General features: G+C 43.0%; 1 protein-coding gene across 1 annotated transcript; it reads right to left on the bottom strand.

The window, feature by feature from the left end:
* Positions 1 to 17,227: 17,227 nt before the first annotated feature.
* Positions 17,228 to 18,999, bottom strand: LOC142427643 (lysine-specific demethylase 4D-like). Its single transcript, XM_075532817.1, is given in 2 exon segments — positions 17,228 to 18,444; positions 18,447 to 18,999. Coding segments are annotated over 2 exon segments (1,770 nt in total).
* Positions 19,000 to 19,610: the final 611 nt, after the last annotated feature.

Raw genomic sequence — 19,610 nt, 5'->3', positions numbered from 1 at the left:
AAACCACTGAGACCAAAGAGCACTCATCATGGGGTGAGTGTGGAGCTTCATTTTCCTACTTGTTGTTGTAAATGATATTATTTTCTTGATTCCCTTTTCAGAGATTTCTATACTAGTACACAGGATTCAAACTCTTTTTCTACAATGACTTCTACACATGAGATTGCTGAACCTTTCAATTAGATGCAATATGTTTCTCATAGGTTCTTTGGGGCTTTTAATATTTCAAGTGATATCAGCAGCTTTGCTTCTTTTTATAGAGCTTTGCTTCTTTGCTGCCATTTTGGATGCCTTAATTTTATTTGTTGATTGATAGCTGCAGTTAACACTTTCAGCACACTATTAAATAAAATTGGTATCAGATGGTATCCTTTTCAGGTTCCCATCTGTAAAAGTAATGCTTTCATTAGCTCACAATTGAGCAAAATGCTTGTAATAGGCATCACATTTTGCTAGGTCAGTCCTTTCAAATTATTAAGATACGCAGCCACATTAGATAAAACAGAATGAAACACATATGAGTCTTGCTTCATACTCACAGTTGCCCAGTTGAGCTCTTTGTTGCAGTTACTATGATGTTCTATCTTGTCGAAGTTCATCCTTTTGTTTGTTCTTAGTGACCTTATACTTTATCAAGCATGATGTCTTTTTCCAAGGATTGCTCTTTCTGATGTCCAACATGCTTAAGATGAAATACTCATATTTCCATTATAAGAAGCATTATAACTGTACATTTCCAAGATATAATTGACACTCTACCACACTATCAAATTATTCACCAGCACTATAATTCAAATACATCATTTCTCCTTTAAACTTTCTCATTCGTTGTCCAACATTCAGGGGCATATGAGATAGTTGAAAGTAAAATAACTTGGGCCTAGTACATATTAGTCATCAAAGAGACATTGTTTTTAACCTTTGGAGAGATCATGTTCATAAGATTTGTCCAATGAAATGCATCATATGTCTATGTCTTCTATGACCACTGATTGTAGATCGTGAGCAGGTGAAATCCTTGACAGCTTCAATCTTATCTCCACTTTTCGTGGTATTTTCTATTGATCCCATGGTAAGGATTTGGGCTTTCTCTTCATTAAGATGTAGTTCACATTGATACTGAAGTTATTCAAAGGTGTGGGGAGAAGCCAAAAATGTAATTAAACCAGAAATTATTAAGAGCAGTACTTGGGGTCCACTACATAAGAGAACTATAGGATGTTTGTTAGGAAGGTCCAACCTAAATTCTCATAGAGTTCAGATTGTTACTGAAAGTATTGATCAGGATTATGAAGAAGAAATTAGGGCAGTAATAAAATCTGATATACCATGGTTAATAAATAAGCCAGTTTAAGCCAATTCCTGCTTCTTTGAATTTCTAGAGTTAAAGTGTATACCTATCAGGAAAGAGCATCTGAGAAGTCTGATCACCCTATGGATCAAGGGGTCTTTTGGAATGCTGTTGTGGGGAAACAACAGCACCCTCACATGGAATTAGAAATTGGAGGAAAATGTTTGTTTGTTTTTTTTCCAATTCGGGATATGGGGTCTCTTCCTTAGGGCATTCCTGAGAGTCTAAGACCCACCTACTAACCCCACCTAAATCCAACATGGAATGAGCGAACTTAATCAAGACAGAATATTGCAAGATTGTAAAATTCTACGATGTAAAACTCCTGAAGGTCTATACGTCTTAATTGAGCCTGTAATCTTACTGAGAAACTTAAAGGAAACATGTCTGTTTGGTAACTTAGTTCAAAAACAGCTGTGCAAATTTATTAAGATTTTATCAGTCTTTAAAATTATCCTGTGTTTAAGAAGTTCTCACTACAACTAGTGAGCGCTCTTGATTTGCTGAGAGCTAACAGCTTAAGTTTACATAACATGATGAGGGCAACAAATGTACAAATGTGCTTTACACAATTGACGTATGTGTGGATTGTGATAAGAGTTGTATGAGTGGCGCGGACTTCCGGGAAGATGGCGACTGAGTGACACACACCAGAGGGACTCCGCAGAATCCAGCCCAGGAGAGTTGCTCAGAGTGAAATTCAACGTCACTGGATCGCAGGAGGTGCATCATAAAGATAAGTAGGCACAGATCCACGGGGTTTTGAGGGGCTGTGGGCTTTTGGCTTACCTCAGTGGAAGCCGGGTGGGGCTCAACCCTAGTCCAGTTGCCGGATCTGCCCAAGCAGGGACCATTTGGAGCCTGTAGCAGGGCTTGGTCTCAGCACAGCCACAGTTTTTCCCTATCTGCCTCAGGGCAGGAACAGGACTCTTGAGGCTCCACAGGCAGGGATCTGGGTTCATCTACATTGTTGCTTCTGTTTGCGTCTCTGCTTTATATTCCCACACAGCCTTGGAGGGCTGCACAGGGGCTTTTTCAAGGCACAGCCGCAGCCGCAGCCGTGCCGCGTGGTCTGAGCAGGGAATAAACCCAAACCCCCACAACTCCATAGGCAGGGATCAAGCTTCAGCTACACGGCCGCGTCTGTTAACATCTCTGCTCTCTGTCGCCCCATTTCTCTGGGGGCAGCTCAGCAGTTTTCTTGCGACCCTTCTTGGGTCTCAGCTGCGAACTACCGCTGGGGCTTGGGGCAGGGAGTAAGCCCTTGTAGATCCACAGGCAGGGAGTGGGACTCAGCTACATAGTTTTTTTGCTTCCCTCGCTTCCCTGTACCCCTGCACAGTCCAGTCTCACTTTTTGATTTTTCTCACCCCCCCTTGTTCCTGCCCTGCTCTCTCACACTCCATTGCGGACTTATGGGGCACTCCCATTGCCCTAGGGCATTTGCGCCTGGGTCACACCCAGCTAGGTGAGCTCCACCCTGCATAGATAGCCCAAGGCTAGGGTAAGGCCTGCTTGCTCTCCTGGGGATACTCCTCAGACTTCTCACCAGGGAGTTCCTGCCTGTGTACCTGGGGACATAAGGCAGCTCAGCCAACACTTATCAATATTCAAACCAATAGCGGGAACTTCAGCCCAGCCTCTGCAACACTGGTGCAGGCAGTCGATCTGCCATCTGGGGCACTCCCCTAATAGGGATGCCACAGGAAGATAAAGTGGTAGGTTAATCCCATAACAAAATCAGCTGTAGGCAGTTCGAAGAAGAATTCCTATAAGTCTTCCAGAGAGAGACTAGAAAATGGCACCTGGTCCCTCAAAAACAACTCAACGCAAACAGCCATCACCCCCAACGACCTCAACGAAAAAACAGGAGAAACAAAAGGCAAAGGAAGAAGATGTCCTGAACATAACAACATACATAGAAGAAGCAGACATTGAGATGCCATACAAAGAAGCTCTCAGAATGGTGCTTGGAGCGATGCAGAATATGAGGGAAACACTACAGAAAAAAGATGAAATGATAAAAGACATATACCAAAGGAAAATACAGGAGCTTGAGGAGCAGGTAACGAAAAACAATAGCAGAATCATGTTCCTTGAGAATCGATTGGAGGAATCAGAGAACCGCATCAGTGACGTGGAGGACAGCCAAGCAGACTTTAATAAACGTGAACAAAAATCTAATAAGAGCATCAGAGAAGCCGAAGAAAACCTAAGAGCTATGTCTGATGCTATGAAGCGGAACAACATTAGAATTATTGGCCTACCGGAGGAAGACACAACAAAGAAGTCATCTGCAACAATAGCGAGAGAATTCTTGGAGGAAAACTTCCCCAGCCTAATGAATGAAAACCAAGCAACCATCCAGGAGGCTGAAAGAACACCAGCACGACGGGACCTTAAGAAGAAATCACCAAGGCACATAATAGTTAAACTTTCAAACTTTGAGGAAAAGGAGAAAATCATGAGAGCAGCTAGGTAAAAGCAAGCAATCACATATAAAGGTTCCCACATAAGGATATGCTCAGACCTATCAGCAGAAACTATGAAAAAAAGGAGAGTGTGGAGTAACATATTCCAAAAATTGAAAGAAAACAATGCAAATCCAAGAATACTCTAACCAGCCAAATTATCGATCAAGATCGATGGAGAAGTAAAAGTCTTCCCAGACAAGGAAAATCTCAAAAAATACGTTACAACAAACCCAGCCTTACAAAAGATCCTCGCCGACTCAGTATGGGCAGAAGAACAACACTCACCAAGCGCAAATAAGACACCAGCACATAGAACAACCTCACCGAGAGCACAACAAAGAGAAAACAGACCCCAAGATAGCAATGGCTTAGGATGGAAAGAAGTCAAGAATGATACACACACAAAACACACACTAATGAGAAAGGAAAGTAGGAAAACGCCCAACACAAAAAGTATAAAATGGCATCACAGAGTCCGCACATGGAGATAATAACCCTGAATATCAATGGCCTGAACTCAGGCATTAAAAGACTGAGACTAGCAGAATGGCTTAGAAAACACAACCCATCAATTTGCTGCCTACAGGAGACACACCTCAAGGCTACAGACAAAAATAGGCTGAGAATCAAAGGCTGGAGAAGGACCTACCAAGCAAACAGCAACACAAAAAAAGCAGGGGTTGCAATCCTTATCTCGGATAAAATTGACCTCAAAGTGCAAACCATAAAAAGAGATAAGGAGGGACACTATATAATGCTCAAGGGAATGATAGACAATGAACCACTAAGCATTGTAAACATATATTCCCCGAATGAGAGACCAGCTCAATATGTCAACCAAACACTCCAAAAGATTAAGAAAGAAATCAGACTCGACAATTATAGTGGGTGACTTCAACACACCACTCACTGAGAAAGATAGATCACAGGGAAAGAAACTCAACAAGGAGACTAGAGAGCTAAACTCCACAATTAGACAATTTGACCTAATAGATATTTACAGAGCTTTTCATCCAAATACAAAAAATTTCACATTCTTTTCATGTCCTCATGGCACATATTAGAAGATAGACCACTTGCTGGGACATAAGGCAAATCTACATAAATTCAAGCACATTGAAATAATACAGACCTCTCTCTCTGACCACTGTGCCATAAGACTGGAAATCAACAAAAGGAAGACAAAGAGGGTGAGTGGGTTGGAAAGTGGGAACTGATTACAAGGATCCACATGTGACCTCTTCCCTGGGAGAGGGACAGCAGAGAAGGGGGGAAGGGAGACTCCGGATAGGGCAAGATATGACAAAATAACGATGTATAAATTACCAAGGGCATATGAGGGAGGGGGGAATGGGGAGGGAGGGGGGGGCAAGAGGACCTGATGCAAGGGGCTTAAGTGGAGAGCAAATTCTTTGAGAATGATTGGGGCAGGGAATGTATGTATGTGCTTTATACAATTGATGTATGTATATGTATGGATTGTGGTAAGAGTTGTTTGAGTCCCTAATAAAATGTAAAAGAAGAAAAGAGAAAAAAATGATTAGGGCAAAGGCTGTACAGATGTGCTTTATACAATTGATGTATGTATATGTATGAACTGTGAAAAGAATTGTATCAGCCCCAATAAATTGTTAAAAAAAAATAAGAGCAAATAATTGGAGGATGAATAACTCTCTACTGCAAAAGGAGTGCATACTGGTGCAGATCCGAGATGAAATCAGGAAATTTCTCGAAACCAACGAAAATGGGACACAGCAAAGGCAGTCATCAGAGGAAGGTTCATAGCAATACAAGCACACCTGAGAAAGGAAGAGAGACTCATGACGGATACGCTGACACAAAATTCACAAAAACTAGAGCTGAGTCAGCAGGACAACCCTACTAATAGCAAAAGAAAAGAAATTATAAAAATCAGGGCTGAGATTCAGGAGAGGGAAAATAAAAAAACTATGGAAAAAATTAATATCGCTAAAAGTTGGTTCTTTGAAAAGATAAACAGGATCGATAGACCATTGGCAAACCTAACCAAAGAAAGGAGGGAACAAATCTCAATAGCAAGAATAAGGGATGAAAGAGGGGTCATTACAACAGACCCTAATGAAATCAAAAGGATAGTTACACAATACTATGAAGGATTGTACTCCAATGAATTCAACAATTTGGAAGACATGGACAAATTCCTGGAAAAACAATCCCTCCCTAGACTATCCTCGGTGGACATCAAGAATCTCAACAGACCCATCGCAATAGAAGAAATAGAAAAGGTTATCAAGGGATTACCAACAAAAAAATCCCCTGGACCTGATGGATACACTGGAGAATTCTACCAAGCATTCAGGGAAGAACTAATACCAATCCTACACAAACTTTTCCAGAACATAGAAAAAGATGGCAAACTCCTTCTATGAAGCTAGTATAACTCTGATGCCCAAACCGGGCAAGGATCCCACAAGAATCGAGAACTACAGACCGATATCCCTAATGAACATTGATGCAAAAATCCTTAACAAAATACTAGCCAACAGAATACAAAAGTATATAAAACAAATAATTCACCATGACCAAGTGGGATTCACACCAGGGATGCAGGGATGGTTCAACATACGAAAGACCATTAGTATTATTCGTCACATTGACATGAAAAAGTGTAAGAATCACATGATAATATCAATAGATGCAGAAAAAGCATTCGACAACATCCAACACCAATTCCTGTTTAAGACACTAGCGAAAATAGGAATGGAAGGAAAGTTCCTCAAGACAATACAAGCTATATATGAAAAACCAACAGCCAAAGTCATAGTCAATGGAGAAAAGACTAACACAATCCCACTGAAAAAGGGAACCAGACAAGGATGCCCCTTGTCTCCACTCCTATTTAATATCGTGCAAGGGTGTTAGCTAACAGCATAAGGCAAAGAAGTGACATCAAAGGTATTCGTCTGGGGAAGGAAGAGGTGAAACTATCATTATTTGCAGATGATATGATTTTATATATGGAAAATCCCAAAAGTTCCACAAGGGGAGTACTGGAAGCAATAGAAGAGTTTGGCAGAGTGGCAGGATACAAGATCAACAAACAGAAGTCCATCGGACTGTTATACACATCAGATAAGGCCACAGAAGAAGAGATCAAAAAGGTGGTACCCTTCACAATAGCCAAACACAAACTGAAATATCTAGGGATACACTTGACTGAAAAAACAAAAGATCTATATAGGGAAAACTATAGAACACTATTACATGAAACCAAAAGCGACCTCAACAAATGGAAGAATATTCCTTGCTCTTGGATTGGGAGACTTAATATAGTTAAGATGTCAGTTCTGCCAAAGGCACTATATAAGTTTAATGCTATCCCGATACAATTACCATCATCTTTCTTCAAAGAAATGGAAAAACTGATTACCAACTTCATATGGAGAGGAAAAAGCCCAGAATTAGCAGAGAACTCCTCAAGAAGGACACCATGAGAGGGCTTGCTTTACCTGACTTTGGCACATACTATACAGCCACAGTTCTCAAAACTGCATGGTATTGGTACAATGACAGATACTCAGACCAATGGAAAAGAACTGAAAACCCAGAAATAAAAGCATCAGCATACACACAGCTGATCTTTGATAAGGGCCACAAAAAGATCAAATGGGAAGCAGATGCCCTCTTTAACAAGTGGTGCTGGAAAAAATGGATATCAACATGCAGAAAAATGAAGCAAGACCCTTATCTCACTCCATGCACAAGAATAAACTCAAGGTGGATCACAGACCTTGAAGTTAAACCCCAAACTATTAGGACCATCAATGAGGGAATTGGGACCAACTTGAGAACTTTGGCGCAGGGAATACACAGGCTATCAGAAATAGGGAAGGACACAAACACAGAGGAGGCACAAATCGACAAATGGGATATACAGAAGATAAAACACTTGTGTACATCTAAAGAATTCACCAAGAGAGTAATAAGAGAGTCCACAGACTGGGAAAACATCTTTAGCAATGACACAGAAGACAAAGGTCTTATTACTAAAATCTACAGTACTCTGCTAGCTTCCAAAAAGAAAAAAACCAATAGCCCACTTGAAAGGTGGGCAAAGGACTTAAACAGAAGTTTCACAGGGGCAGAAATCCGAATGGCCAACAAACATAGGAGAAAATGTTCCCGATCTTTAGCCATAAGAGAAATGCAAATTAAAACAACAATGAGGTACCACCTGACACCCTCAAAGGTAGCCCAATTCAAAAAATCAGAAAGCAACAAGTGTTGGAGGGGCTGTGTGGAGACAGGAACTCTCATCCACTGCTGGTGGGACTGTAAGTACGTATAGCCACTATGGAAATCAATCTGGCGATACTAAAACAGATGGAAATAGAGTTACCATATGACCCAGCAATCCCCCTACTGGGCATATACCCAGAAGAGGCAAGAAACAAACCAAGACCAGACATCTGTGCTCCAATGTACATTGCGGCACAGTTCACAATTGCAAGGAGTTGGAAGCAACCCAAATTTCCATCAACTGACGATTGGATTAAAAAACTGTGGTATATACATACAATGGAATACTACGCATCACTAAAAAGCAGTGATGAACGTATGAGGCACATAGCGGCATGGGAAGAACTGGAGGAAATCATGCTAAGCGAAGTAAGTCAGGCACAAAAGGACAAGTACAACATGAGTCCGCTGAGGTAGGAATTAAAAAAAATTTTTTTTAAAAAAACAAAAGTGGCATAGGGAAAAAAGCTACTGTATACAAACATTTTAGGGGTGAAGACGGTGTAGTATGGAAGAGACCCGACCAAAACCAGGGATGTACATGGTAGACAATGGTGGAGGAGGTGGGGAAAGGAAAACAAAAGGATGAATACAAGGAAGAAAAGGGTAGTGGGGTCATGGGGCACTAATCCACCCAAGGGGAGGGTATTCTTTATATCTCCACAGGGAAAGTGGGACCAGACTTCAACCCAGTGTCGCAAGGTGTGAATTCAATATCCCGGCGTGGAGGAGGGAATCGGTGGAGAGGTCTGGGAGGCTGGCCCCAGCACCATAAATTAAGTGGATTCCTGCCCCTCCCCCGAGAAGAATTTGTTCCAAAGGACGACATTGACTCTGCAGCTCTGGTAGATGGACATATTTAACTAGAGCACACGGGAGCAGATGAAGGGGCAGGAGGAGAGAGTGGAGCACAGCCTGGCCCACCAGGCCGTGATGATGATGTTCCTGAGTAGAGCAGCCAGTCCACAGAGAGAACAACATGGCTGGCCCCACTATGAGACATGATGCCCCTCAGTGACTAAGGGCGATACAGAGGACAGCACCGGAGACACAGTGTGGGAATTGCACCTGACCTGATCCCACCACACCGAGGCAAATCACTGGGGGAGTGCAGCGGAACAGCAAGGGAATGGAGTGGCAAGGTCCCCAGGGAATGCTGAAAGTGGAATTTGGGGCCAGGGCATGGTGCCCCAACAGACTGGACTGGAAAACGCTCCTAAGGGCCAGCAAACAATCCCTGAACTAACTACAAGCTTTTCTCTTGTGAACTGTTTTGTTCTGTTCTTTGTCAGTGGTTTGTTTTTGTTGTTTTTTTGTCTGGTTGTATACTGTTGCTTTGTTTTCCTCTGTCTAGTTTTCGTGCATGTTAGTGACTCCACAGGTCTGTCTGAATAGGACAGGCTGGATGAACTATCTGGAGGAAAAACAACGGGACCGACAGTTCTGGGGGGACTTGGGGTGGGGGGGTAGGGGGGGGTAAGGAAGTGGTGTTAACAAACCCAGGGACAAGGGAAAAACATGGGACCCCAAATGGTAGAGAAGGGGGAGTGGCTGGCCTGGTGGGAAATGATCAAGGGTAAGGGTGCTTAGAGAAGAAGTATACTCTAGCCCAGGTGGCGATGAAGCATGGTAGTAGGGCAGGAGGAAAGCCAAGGGAGATGGAGGAAAGAGCTAGGAGTCAAAGGGCATTCATGGAGGTCTAGACAAAGACATGTACATGCAAATATATATAGGAGGATGGGGAAATAGATCTATGTGTCTATATTTATAGGTCAAATATTAAGGTGGCGGAAGGACCTTGGGCCTCTACTCAAACACTCCCTCAATGCATGAATACCTTCTTTTATTAAATTGGAACTCTATGATGCTCACTCTCCCGACACAACGGCTGGAGTCAAAGTGGGTGAACAAGTAAATGTGGTGAAGAAAGCTGATGGTGCCCGGCTATCAAAAGAGATAGTGATTGGGGTCTTAAAGGCTTGAAGATAAACAAGCGGCCATCTAGCTCAGAAGCAACAAAGTCCACATGGAAGAACACACCAGCCTGTGTGATCGAGTGGTCCCAAAGGGATCAGTTACCAGGCATCAAAGAACAAAAAATCATATCATTGACTGCACAACTCCATGATAGGATCGCTGAAGACAAATGGGTGCATAAGCAAATGTGGTGAAGAAAGCTGATGGTGCCCGGCTATCAAAAGAGATAGCGTCTGGGGTCTTAAAGGCTAGAAGGTGAATAAGCGGCCATCTAGCTCAGAAGCAAATAAGCCCACATGGAAGAAGCACACCAGCCAGTGCGATCACGAGGTGCCCAAGGGACCAGGTATAAGGCATCATGCAAAAAAAAAAGATATAAGTGTGTGTATGTTTGTGTATATATGTGTATATGTATATATGTATGTGTATATATGTATATATATATCATATTAAATGAAGGGGGAAGTGCAGAGTGGAGACCCAACGCTCAAGTGTCGACCAATGGAGATCCCCTCATAGAGGTTTTTAGGAGAGGAGATGGGTTAACTAGGGTGTGAGGTAGTATCGATTAAGAACACAGCTTTCCCCCAGATCCTGGATGCTTCCTCCCCCCAACTACCATGATCCGAATTCTACCTTGCAGGGCTGGATAGGACAGAGGCTGTACACTGGTGCATATGAGGGTTGGAGGTACAGGGAATCCAGGGTTGATTATACCTTCAGGACCAAGGGTGTGAGGGACGATGCTGGGAGAGTGGAGGGTGAGTGGGTTGGAAAGGGGGAACTGATTACAAGGATCCACATGTGACCTCTTCCTTGGGAGAGGGACAGCAGAGAAGGGGGGAAGGGAGACTCTGGATAGGGCAAGATATGACAAAATAACGATGTATAAATTACCAAGGGCATATGAGGGAGGGGGGAATGGGGAGGGGGGGGGAAGAGGACCTGATGCAAGGGGCTTAAGTGGAGAGCAAATGCTTTGAGAATGATTGGGGCAGGGAATGTATGTATGTGCTTTATACAATTGATGAATGTATATGTATGGATTGTGGTAAGAGTTGTATGAGTCCCTAATAAATTGTAAAAGAAGAAAAGAGAAAAAAATGATTAGGGCAAAGACTGTACAGATGTGCTTTATACAATTGATGTATGTATATGTATGAACTGTGAAAAGAATTGTATGAGCCCCAATAAATTGTTAAAAAAATTTTGGTAATAATAAAAAAAAAGAAAGACCATATGAAAAATAAAAAAAAAGAGTTGTATGAGCTCCCAATTAAATGATTTTTTAAAGTTTCACTGGTTTGGAACCTGGCAAGTTCCCTGAGATTGGTTACAATGTCTTAGAGTCTCCATTGTTAAAACAGACGGAAGAGATGAAAGGAAATTCTATGTCTAATAAATTTCATTTTGTCATTTGAACTAAAACAATTTTCTCCTTACTAAAAGCTTGTAAAAAAATTAGGGCAGATAGACATATTTTCACCTCTATAGAAATTAGCTGATCATAAAAAGTCCCAGCAAAATGGAAATCCCCTTTGGGATCCCAGTCCACTAATCACGTGTAGGAAGGACGATTCGTTTATATTTTTGCAGAAGAAAGCTGATGGACTCCCCTTAGAAAAGCAGTTCTCAACCTGTGGGTCGCGAACCCCTTGGAGGGGGCACATTGAATGACCCTTTCACAGGGTCATTCGCACTGTTCATAACAGTAGAAAAAAGGACGTAAAAATATTTGGAGAAAGATGAAGGACAAGGAAAATATGAAGAAAGCACCCAAGGATTTTTTTTGGTTTTCAAATAATTTATTGGTTATATATAAAAACATAATGAATTTTTTTCTTTAACTTTTTTTGTAATTTGGATAAAAGTTACCAAAGCAGACTGGTTTTTTCTTTTTTTTTTCTCTTTTTTTATTTTAACAATTTATTGGGGCTCATACAATTCTTTTCACAGTTCATACATATACATACATCAATTGTATAAAGCCCATCTGTACAGACTTTGCCCTAATCATTTTTTTCTCTTGCAGACTGGTTTTATGCTGGAGCATTCATACATACTTTGATTTGTGACATTGATTGCATTCCACACAATGTAACTGCATCTTCCCTGTGTTTGCCTTTCCATTTGCCCTTGTTTCTTTTTAAATATTTAATTAGGGGCTCATACAACTCTTATCACAATCCATACATATACATACATTAATTGAATTAAGCACATCTGTACATTCTTTGCCCTAATCATTTTCAAAGCATTTGCTCTCCACTTAAGCCCTTTCCATCAGGTCCTCTTTTTTTTTTGCCCTCCCTCCCCGGTCCCCCCTCCCTCATGAGCCCTTGATAATTTATAGATGATTATTTTGTCATATCTTGTCCTATCTGGCATCTCCCTCCACCCCCTTCTCTGTTGTTCATCCCCCAGAGAGGACGTCACATGTAGATCCTTATATTCCGTTCCCCCTTACCAACCCACTCACCCTCTACTCTCCCAGTATCGCCCCTCACACCCCTGGTCCTGAAGGTATCATCCACCCTGGATTCCCTGTGCCTCCAGCTCCTATATGCACCAGTGTACAACCTCTGCTCTACCCAGTCTTGCAAGTTAGAATTCGGATCATGGTAGTTGGGGGGGAGGAAGCATCCAGTATCTGGGGGAAAGCTGTATTCTTCATCGGTACTACATCACACACTGACTGACTCATCTCCTCCCCTAGACCCCTCTGTGAGGGGATCTCCAGTGGCTGACAAATGGGCTTTGGGTCTCCACTGTGCACTTCCCCCTTCATTCACTATGGTATTTTTTTGATGATGCCTTATACCTGATCTCTTCGACACCTCGTGATTGCACAGGCCGGTGTGGTTCTTCCATGTGGGCTTTGTTTCTTCTGAGCTAGATGGCCGCTTGTTTACCTTCAAGCCTTTAAGACCCCCAGACACTATCTCTTTTGATAGCTGGGCACCATCAACTTTCTTCGCCACATTTGCTTATGCACCCGTTTGTCTTTGGCGATCGTATCATGGAGGTGTGCACCCAATGATATGATTTTTTGTTCTTTGATGCCTGATAACTGATCCCTTCAGAACCTCGTGATCACACAGGCTGGTGTGTTCTTCCACCAGCATTTGTTGTGGGCTTTGTTGCTTCTGAGCTAGATGGCCCCTTGTTTATCTTCAAGCCTTTAAGACCCCAGATGCTATATCTTTTGATAGCCGGGCACCATCAGCTCTCTTCACCACATTTGCTTGTTCACCCACTTTGTCTTCAGTGGTTGTGTTGGGAGGGTGAGCATCATAGAATGCCAATTTGATAGAAGGAAGTATTCCTGCATTGAAGGAGGAAAACACCCAATCTTAACCACGATTCTGTTTCCACGCTGTTAATTGCCCAAAAGGAGGGGCTATTTGTTTACCTTTTCAGAAGCAAAGGAGATAGATGGATTTCTCTTCAGCCAGCAAGGCCCAGAAGAAAGGCAGTTGATGATGTGACCTGAGAGTTAAGAAAACAGCCCAAAGACCTCTGTCCTGTTACTGGTTACCCAAAGCATCAACGCCTCACAGACTCGTGAGAATAGCAATTGCTGCCTAGTGAGACACTTCTACCATTGCTGATGCTGTCTAAGGAACAATCTGGGATGCTATTATCACTGAACATTTTATACACTAGTGAAGGACTATTAAAACACTCTAAAGGGTCAAGATTTTGGACATATCAATTAATGCTAAAGTGATTGGAATGTAACTGGTTTCTGTGTAACCCTTGATATAGTTAAATTTCATTGTGAAAACCTGGCCAATAAACACATGTGGCATTAATGAAAGGCTGAGAGATAAATGGCTCTGTGAACCTTGCCTTTATAGTTCTCTGGTCTGTTGCTTTGTGATGGTTGGACCAGAGTGTAATTGCCTTAGCCAGTTTCCTGCTTTGTGAGGGAAACCAGCCCCTAACAAATCATCACGGGTCCAGTAGGCGCAACTGTACAGTGATAATAACTAAAGATTATAGTAAAGTTATAGAGAGCATGAGAGATAGAACAGAGATTGAAATAATGTCGTCAGACACATTTCATGGTGGCATGCTCACATGCTCACCTCAGCCTCAGTTGGCGATCCATGTGGAGAGAGAGCAATATTTATTGTTACCGAGGCATTTATATTCTCTTGGGACATGTGAGCCCCCTAATTACAGGTGAAGACAAATGTCACAGGAAAGGGTTGTGCTATAGGTAATACAGTACTGGGATGGGGGTGTTTTAGGGGTATCCACGCAATAGGAAGAGGAGGGACTAGGAATATGCATGTGACAATGTGGGCAGATCCTAGATTCAGCATGGCAGACTAACTTTGGATGTCACTGATCTGGTTTGACCTGTTCTCTGGATCATTATAGAAACCATTATGAGTAGGTTGTAAACCCTCCCTGAAGGGACTAAACTGATGGCCACAAGCCTTTAGGGAGAAGTAGCCCACTCTCCTTAACAGCAGGGAGTGGGTTCTACTTGTGTTGGGATCAGACAGTAGTCTGGCAACTGACAGCCTTCAGGGAGGTACCTGGCCAATCATTTACCATTAGCTGCAAGCAGTGTCCTAAGTCTAACATATATTTGTGGGAGGCTTGGGAGACATCTTTCTGTTTCCCACAATTCCCCCTTTTGTTTTATAATAAAATTCAAAAGAGCCACATGGGCGACATGGTTATTTTCTATACATTGAAAGCTGTCGATGTGAAACTTCATGATCCAATAAAGATAGCCAAAAATTCAGGTTTATGGAAAACATTTTTAATTCAGGCATGGGGGATAAAATTCCCGTAGGCCCATCTGGTACTGGAGGAAAGTATGAGAGGGATTGGATGCTGCAGCGGGAAGAAATAGAGCCAATAGGAATGTCTGCTTCTATAGGTGTGTTTATACCTTGCTTAAATACCCTCAAGCTTGTCCCTAAATTTCATTGTTTGGTTGTGTGGTCGAGGATTAGTATGTAGGTGTTGGATCTATATTGAGTTCATTTTTGTATATGATGTGAGGTATGAACCTTGTTCCATTCTTTTGCAGATGGAAATCCAGTTTTTCCAACACCATTTGTTGAAATGGGTATCTCCTCTTCACTTAATGGGTTTTATTCCTTTGTGAAAGATTAGGTGTCAAAAAAAAAGATTAGGTGTCTATAGGTACTTGGTTGTATTTCTAGGTTCTCAATTCTAATCCTTTGGTATTCATATATACCATCGTACCAGGCTGCTTTAAGTATCATGGCTAATTATACATTTTTTAAGTTTTGTTTCATGTTTAAATAGTATTTTATTTATCCTGTGCCTCTTTCCTTTCTGTACTAACCTTACTAATTTCAGAGGTTGATGTTTATTCCCCAGGGATACTGTAGCAGAAAACCACAAACATCTTGAAGGAAGCCTGAGTAGAATAGTTTCCCGAGAGCGGTGTCAGCAATGCAGGTGGAGGGCACAATAAACAGTTTTGGGGCTTATTGGTCAATCTAAAATCTAGATCTTTCAAAGGATAAGTGTCTGTTCTAAATGCAACACGAACATATCTGAATTTCTTCTATGTCTCATAGTTCCATGCAGCTTCGACTATGGTAAATTATAAATACTTGGGCCTAAAACTGATGTTTGTTTGAAACAGATTAAATAAAAACTAATCCATATCTCTTTTAGTTTTACTTTTTCTCCTTTTATAATCACTCAGAGTAATGGTTAGATCTGATGAATAAGAAATTTGTGGAGTTTCTAAAGTGAGTTTTCTGTTACCTCTTTTGATTAAGCAATTGGGTGGGGGCAGGGGATGGGTTCCTGTAGAGAAAAAAATTTTAAGAGTCTTTCAAGAAAGAGAGAAAATTTGCCACACTACCCTCCATGACAGGCTCTCTGATGCTTATTTTTCTGGCTGCAGACCTGAAAACAGGCTTTTAAATACATGAATTGAAGAGACAATGCCAACAGGGGTATCGAGAGTTTCTGGGAAATGGAGTCCCAAGTCAATGCCAATGTGTGATTTCATGAAAAGGTGACTCCAGGAGTAATTTCAGCTCAATGATTAGATGGGAACTCTGGGCAGTAACTCTCCCCATCATTTGACTTGTTGTTTTGCTGTGGTGGTGTTTTGTTGTACAATTTTCTTCCATTCCCTCACGGACTACTCTGGGTACAAGGACAGACTGGTGAATTCATTGGGACCTAGCTACTTCTTTCGCTCTGGCTATGTGATGAGTCACTTTGTTTTTCACATACCTCTCATAGTCAAACTTTCCGAATGTGTTTTAAGGTATTTTATTTCCTTTCAGATACACACTAAGAACAATGAAATTAATAATCACAAATAGGTATCCTTGATCCCCAAACAGCAACAGACATCATTCATTCAAAGGTGCAGTTTCTACGTGAGCAATTGCTTGGTTGGTGGGTTGAAGGGTGGCCACGTCAGAATTATTGGAGTGTGTTAAAGGCTTGAATTTCATTAGAAGGTACAGTTGTGACCACTGGTAGAAGACCGGGTCAGCGCTTCGGAAGTGCAGATGGATTGAGCCTCACATTCTGAGCATCGTCCAATGTTGGCTCCAATTTTTGTGAGGACTAGGTGAGCAGTTTGAACCCACCTCCTGCATTATCAAAGAAAGACTTGGGAATGGGCCTCCTTAAATATTAGCCCCAAGTCCAACTTTGAAACAGTGGGTCTTGATCACTGAGATTGCCACGTGGAGAGACACGCTGGAAAGCAATGGGTTTAAAGTTTTCTGTGCAGGGAGTTCTTTTCAAGGACAACTCCCAAACCTAGGAAGAATCAAGGGACACACATATATCCAGTTGGTCTGCGAGTCCTTAGAACACATTTTAGTGGAGTCCATAGTCTGAGCAATTATTAGGCAACCTATCAACATGGCACTGAGATGTCAAGGATCACCACAGATTACAATTTCCATGTTGAAGATTGGCTGGGTGTGTTTCTGTTTCCTGAAGGTGAGAGATAGTCCAAGGGACAATCACATTTGACAAAAACTGCAGTTTAGCTAAACTCACAACAAGAAGATCTTTGCTGGTGACAACCTTTCAGGATTTAGGAAGTGAAGTTCCATCGAGTCTGTCTCCAAGGATCTATGTAAGTAGATTTGCAGAACCTCATCTGAGGGCAGGATTATAGAAGTTTAAGGGGGTCCATAGCAATAGCACCGAGGAGGTCCAGAGGTGCCATACTGTGCACAGAGGCATAGCTGGAGAATGTTTTAGAAGTCAAAGACTCATTAGGAGGACTCAGCACAAGCATGTCCGGGAGATTCACTGAGATGTTGTCCAGTGACTTCAGGCAGGGGCCAGGGTGCATCAGAGAATCAGGATTCAGTGGGGGTCCCAAGGGCTGAAGATCGGGGTCACAGCAGCACCCAGAAGCTTTAACAGCATGCTGGATCTCAAAACTCCGAGGGCCAGAGTCATCTGTTGATTGTTGATTCTCATGCAATGCCTGAGTTGGCAGGTGTACAAATGTGCTTGCTGTGTGCTTCTTGGCCCTGGACTTCACAGACTGCTGGTGGGCATCGGAGTCCTGAGGACGCCTAGTGCGAGTCCCCTTTGGTGAAGCCTGGAGATACTGGGCAGATGGAACTGAGGTGGGAAATAGGGAGACACTGGATCCCGTTGGACTGCTGCCCATGAAGTTAGGGGCCTCAGGCTGCACAGTGGAGCTGTCTGCCCAGGAGTGGGTTGTGGGACTAGGACACACCAGTGCACAGCCCCCAAGCCCACTGTCTGCAGCCAGAGTCAGAGAGCGACGCCTGGCCCTGCGTGGCTTAAAGGACCGCAGACGCCCCTTGACCATCACACGAGTCCGGGCTTCCTTCCAGGCCATCCACTCCGGGCTGGTCAGTGCTGTGGGCTCCACGTGGTCCACGGAGGTGCGGTCCCTGCCCTGTTTCCACAGCTCATAGCGCCCGGGTTGCAGAATGCGCACGAAGGCGTCCATGGGAAATGTGACCCTGGCTTCCCCACAGCTGCACTGAGAAGCAGCTTTACCGTAATTAACCCAGCGCAGGGTGGCAAAGTTGATGGATTCCGCACAGTTGAAACCGTGATTGAAGCCAGCGTGGTATCCGTAGGGGAATGTGACCATGAACTCGCCTGCTCCCTGGGTGATCCGACCAACAGGAATGCCGTTCTCCCTGAGGACTCTGGGTGGGATGAGGGCCACCTTGTGCCGCAGGAAGTTCGCGCAGCCACTGGAACTGCCAGGGAAAAGCTCCCTGGCCAGTCTCTCCAGGCGGGCTCCGTGCTCAGGGGGCACCGCATACCACGTTTTGGGCTCCCCGAAGTGCAGGTAGTTGATGCTGTACAGGTCCATGTCCTCCGTGTGCCAAGTAAGGTGGTCTGCCACAGGCCAAAGTACAGGTAGGGGGTGTTGACGCCTTTGATGACAACTCCACTCTCCTGCTCCAGCAGATCCTGGATTGTCCCCAGGTGTCTGAGGTTCCAATGCTCAGTGTTTTCACCAAATAAGGAGCCACATACTCCAGCCCCATAAATGGGAGAATTGTACAGGCGGCTCTTCCAATAGGTCCGCTCCAAATCGTCAACATCCCGGTGTGTGGGAGTGCGGTATCTGTCGGTGCTGGCCAAGTGGCGATACTCCTCCACGGTCATGGATTTCTTCTTTTCATGGTATTGCAAAAAGACACCTGTCTGCCCAGTAGTTACCTGCTGCACAGGACTGGCTATGAGGATGTCATCCACATCGTCATAGTTCTCTCTGGCTGTCCACTGTTTGGGTGGGATTATCTTAGCCAGGCCTGCACGGTGGGCACCTTGGGATTCCATGTAAGCAATGTATTTGTTGAAATCCTTAAATTCTTCCATGGTAGGCCGGAAAGTCATGATTTTAAGGCTTGAGTTCTGGCTTCGATAGCCCTGGGACTTCATGGCTGCAAAATAAAGTCAGAAAACCCGGTTCTTATGGATGTTCTGTGTATTTGGATGCTGTGCTTTTGTTTCTTTTTCTGTCTGAAAATCTCTTGCAGTGTATTGATGGCTCTGTGAGAGCAAATGCACTCTCCCCAGGCATGCTGATTGACCAAGGGAATTCTACTATGATGGACAACTATTGTTTCCCCCAAAGAGACAGGATTTGTGCACACGGAGTGGGTTTTCCCAGATTGCTCCTGGCTCATTATGCTGCTCTGGAAGTTTATTCAGTTGGAAGGGTGTCTCTATCTGTTGATACTTAGCTTCTGTTGCAATTTTGGGAAATTTCTAATTCCACTAAGAAGGAGTTTCTCAAGGGATTTTTAAAAAGTAAATCTAAAGACAGTAATTCAGTAACATTCAACAGAAGTCAGGGGTGTCAAACTCAATTAAAATGTTTGCTATGTGGTGCAACAGGCAAGATTAAAGTGGGCCACATCACATTTACAAATTTTGTTGAATTTTTATTTTGAAGTGAGGATTCAGAAATATGGATAGGATAATTAAAACCCTATATAATTGTTTTTATTTAAACATTGGTTTTATTTATAAAACTATAATTATGCTTT

This window comes from Tenrec ecaudatus, chromosome 15 (assembly GCF_050624435.1).
Source record: "Tenrec ecaudatus isolate mTenEca1 chromosome 15, mTenEca1.hap1, whole genome shotgun sequence".
Taxonomy (NCBI): Eukaryota; Metazoa; Chordata; class Mammalia; order Afrosoricida; family Tenrecidae; genus Tenrec; species Tenrec ecaudatus.
This window is presented reverse-complemented; position numbering and strand designations above follow the sequence as displayed.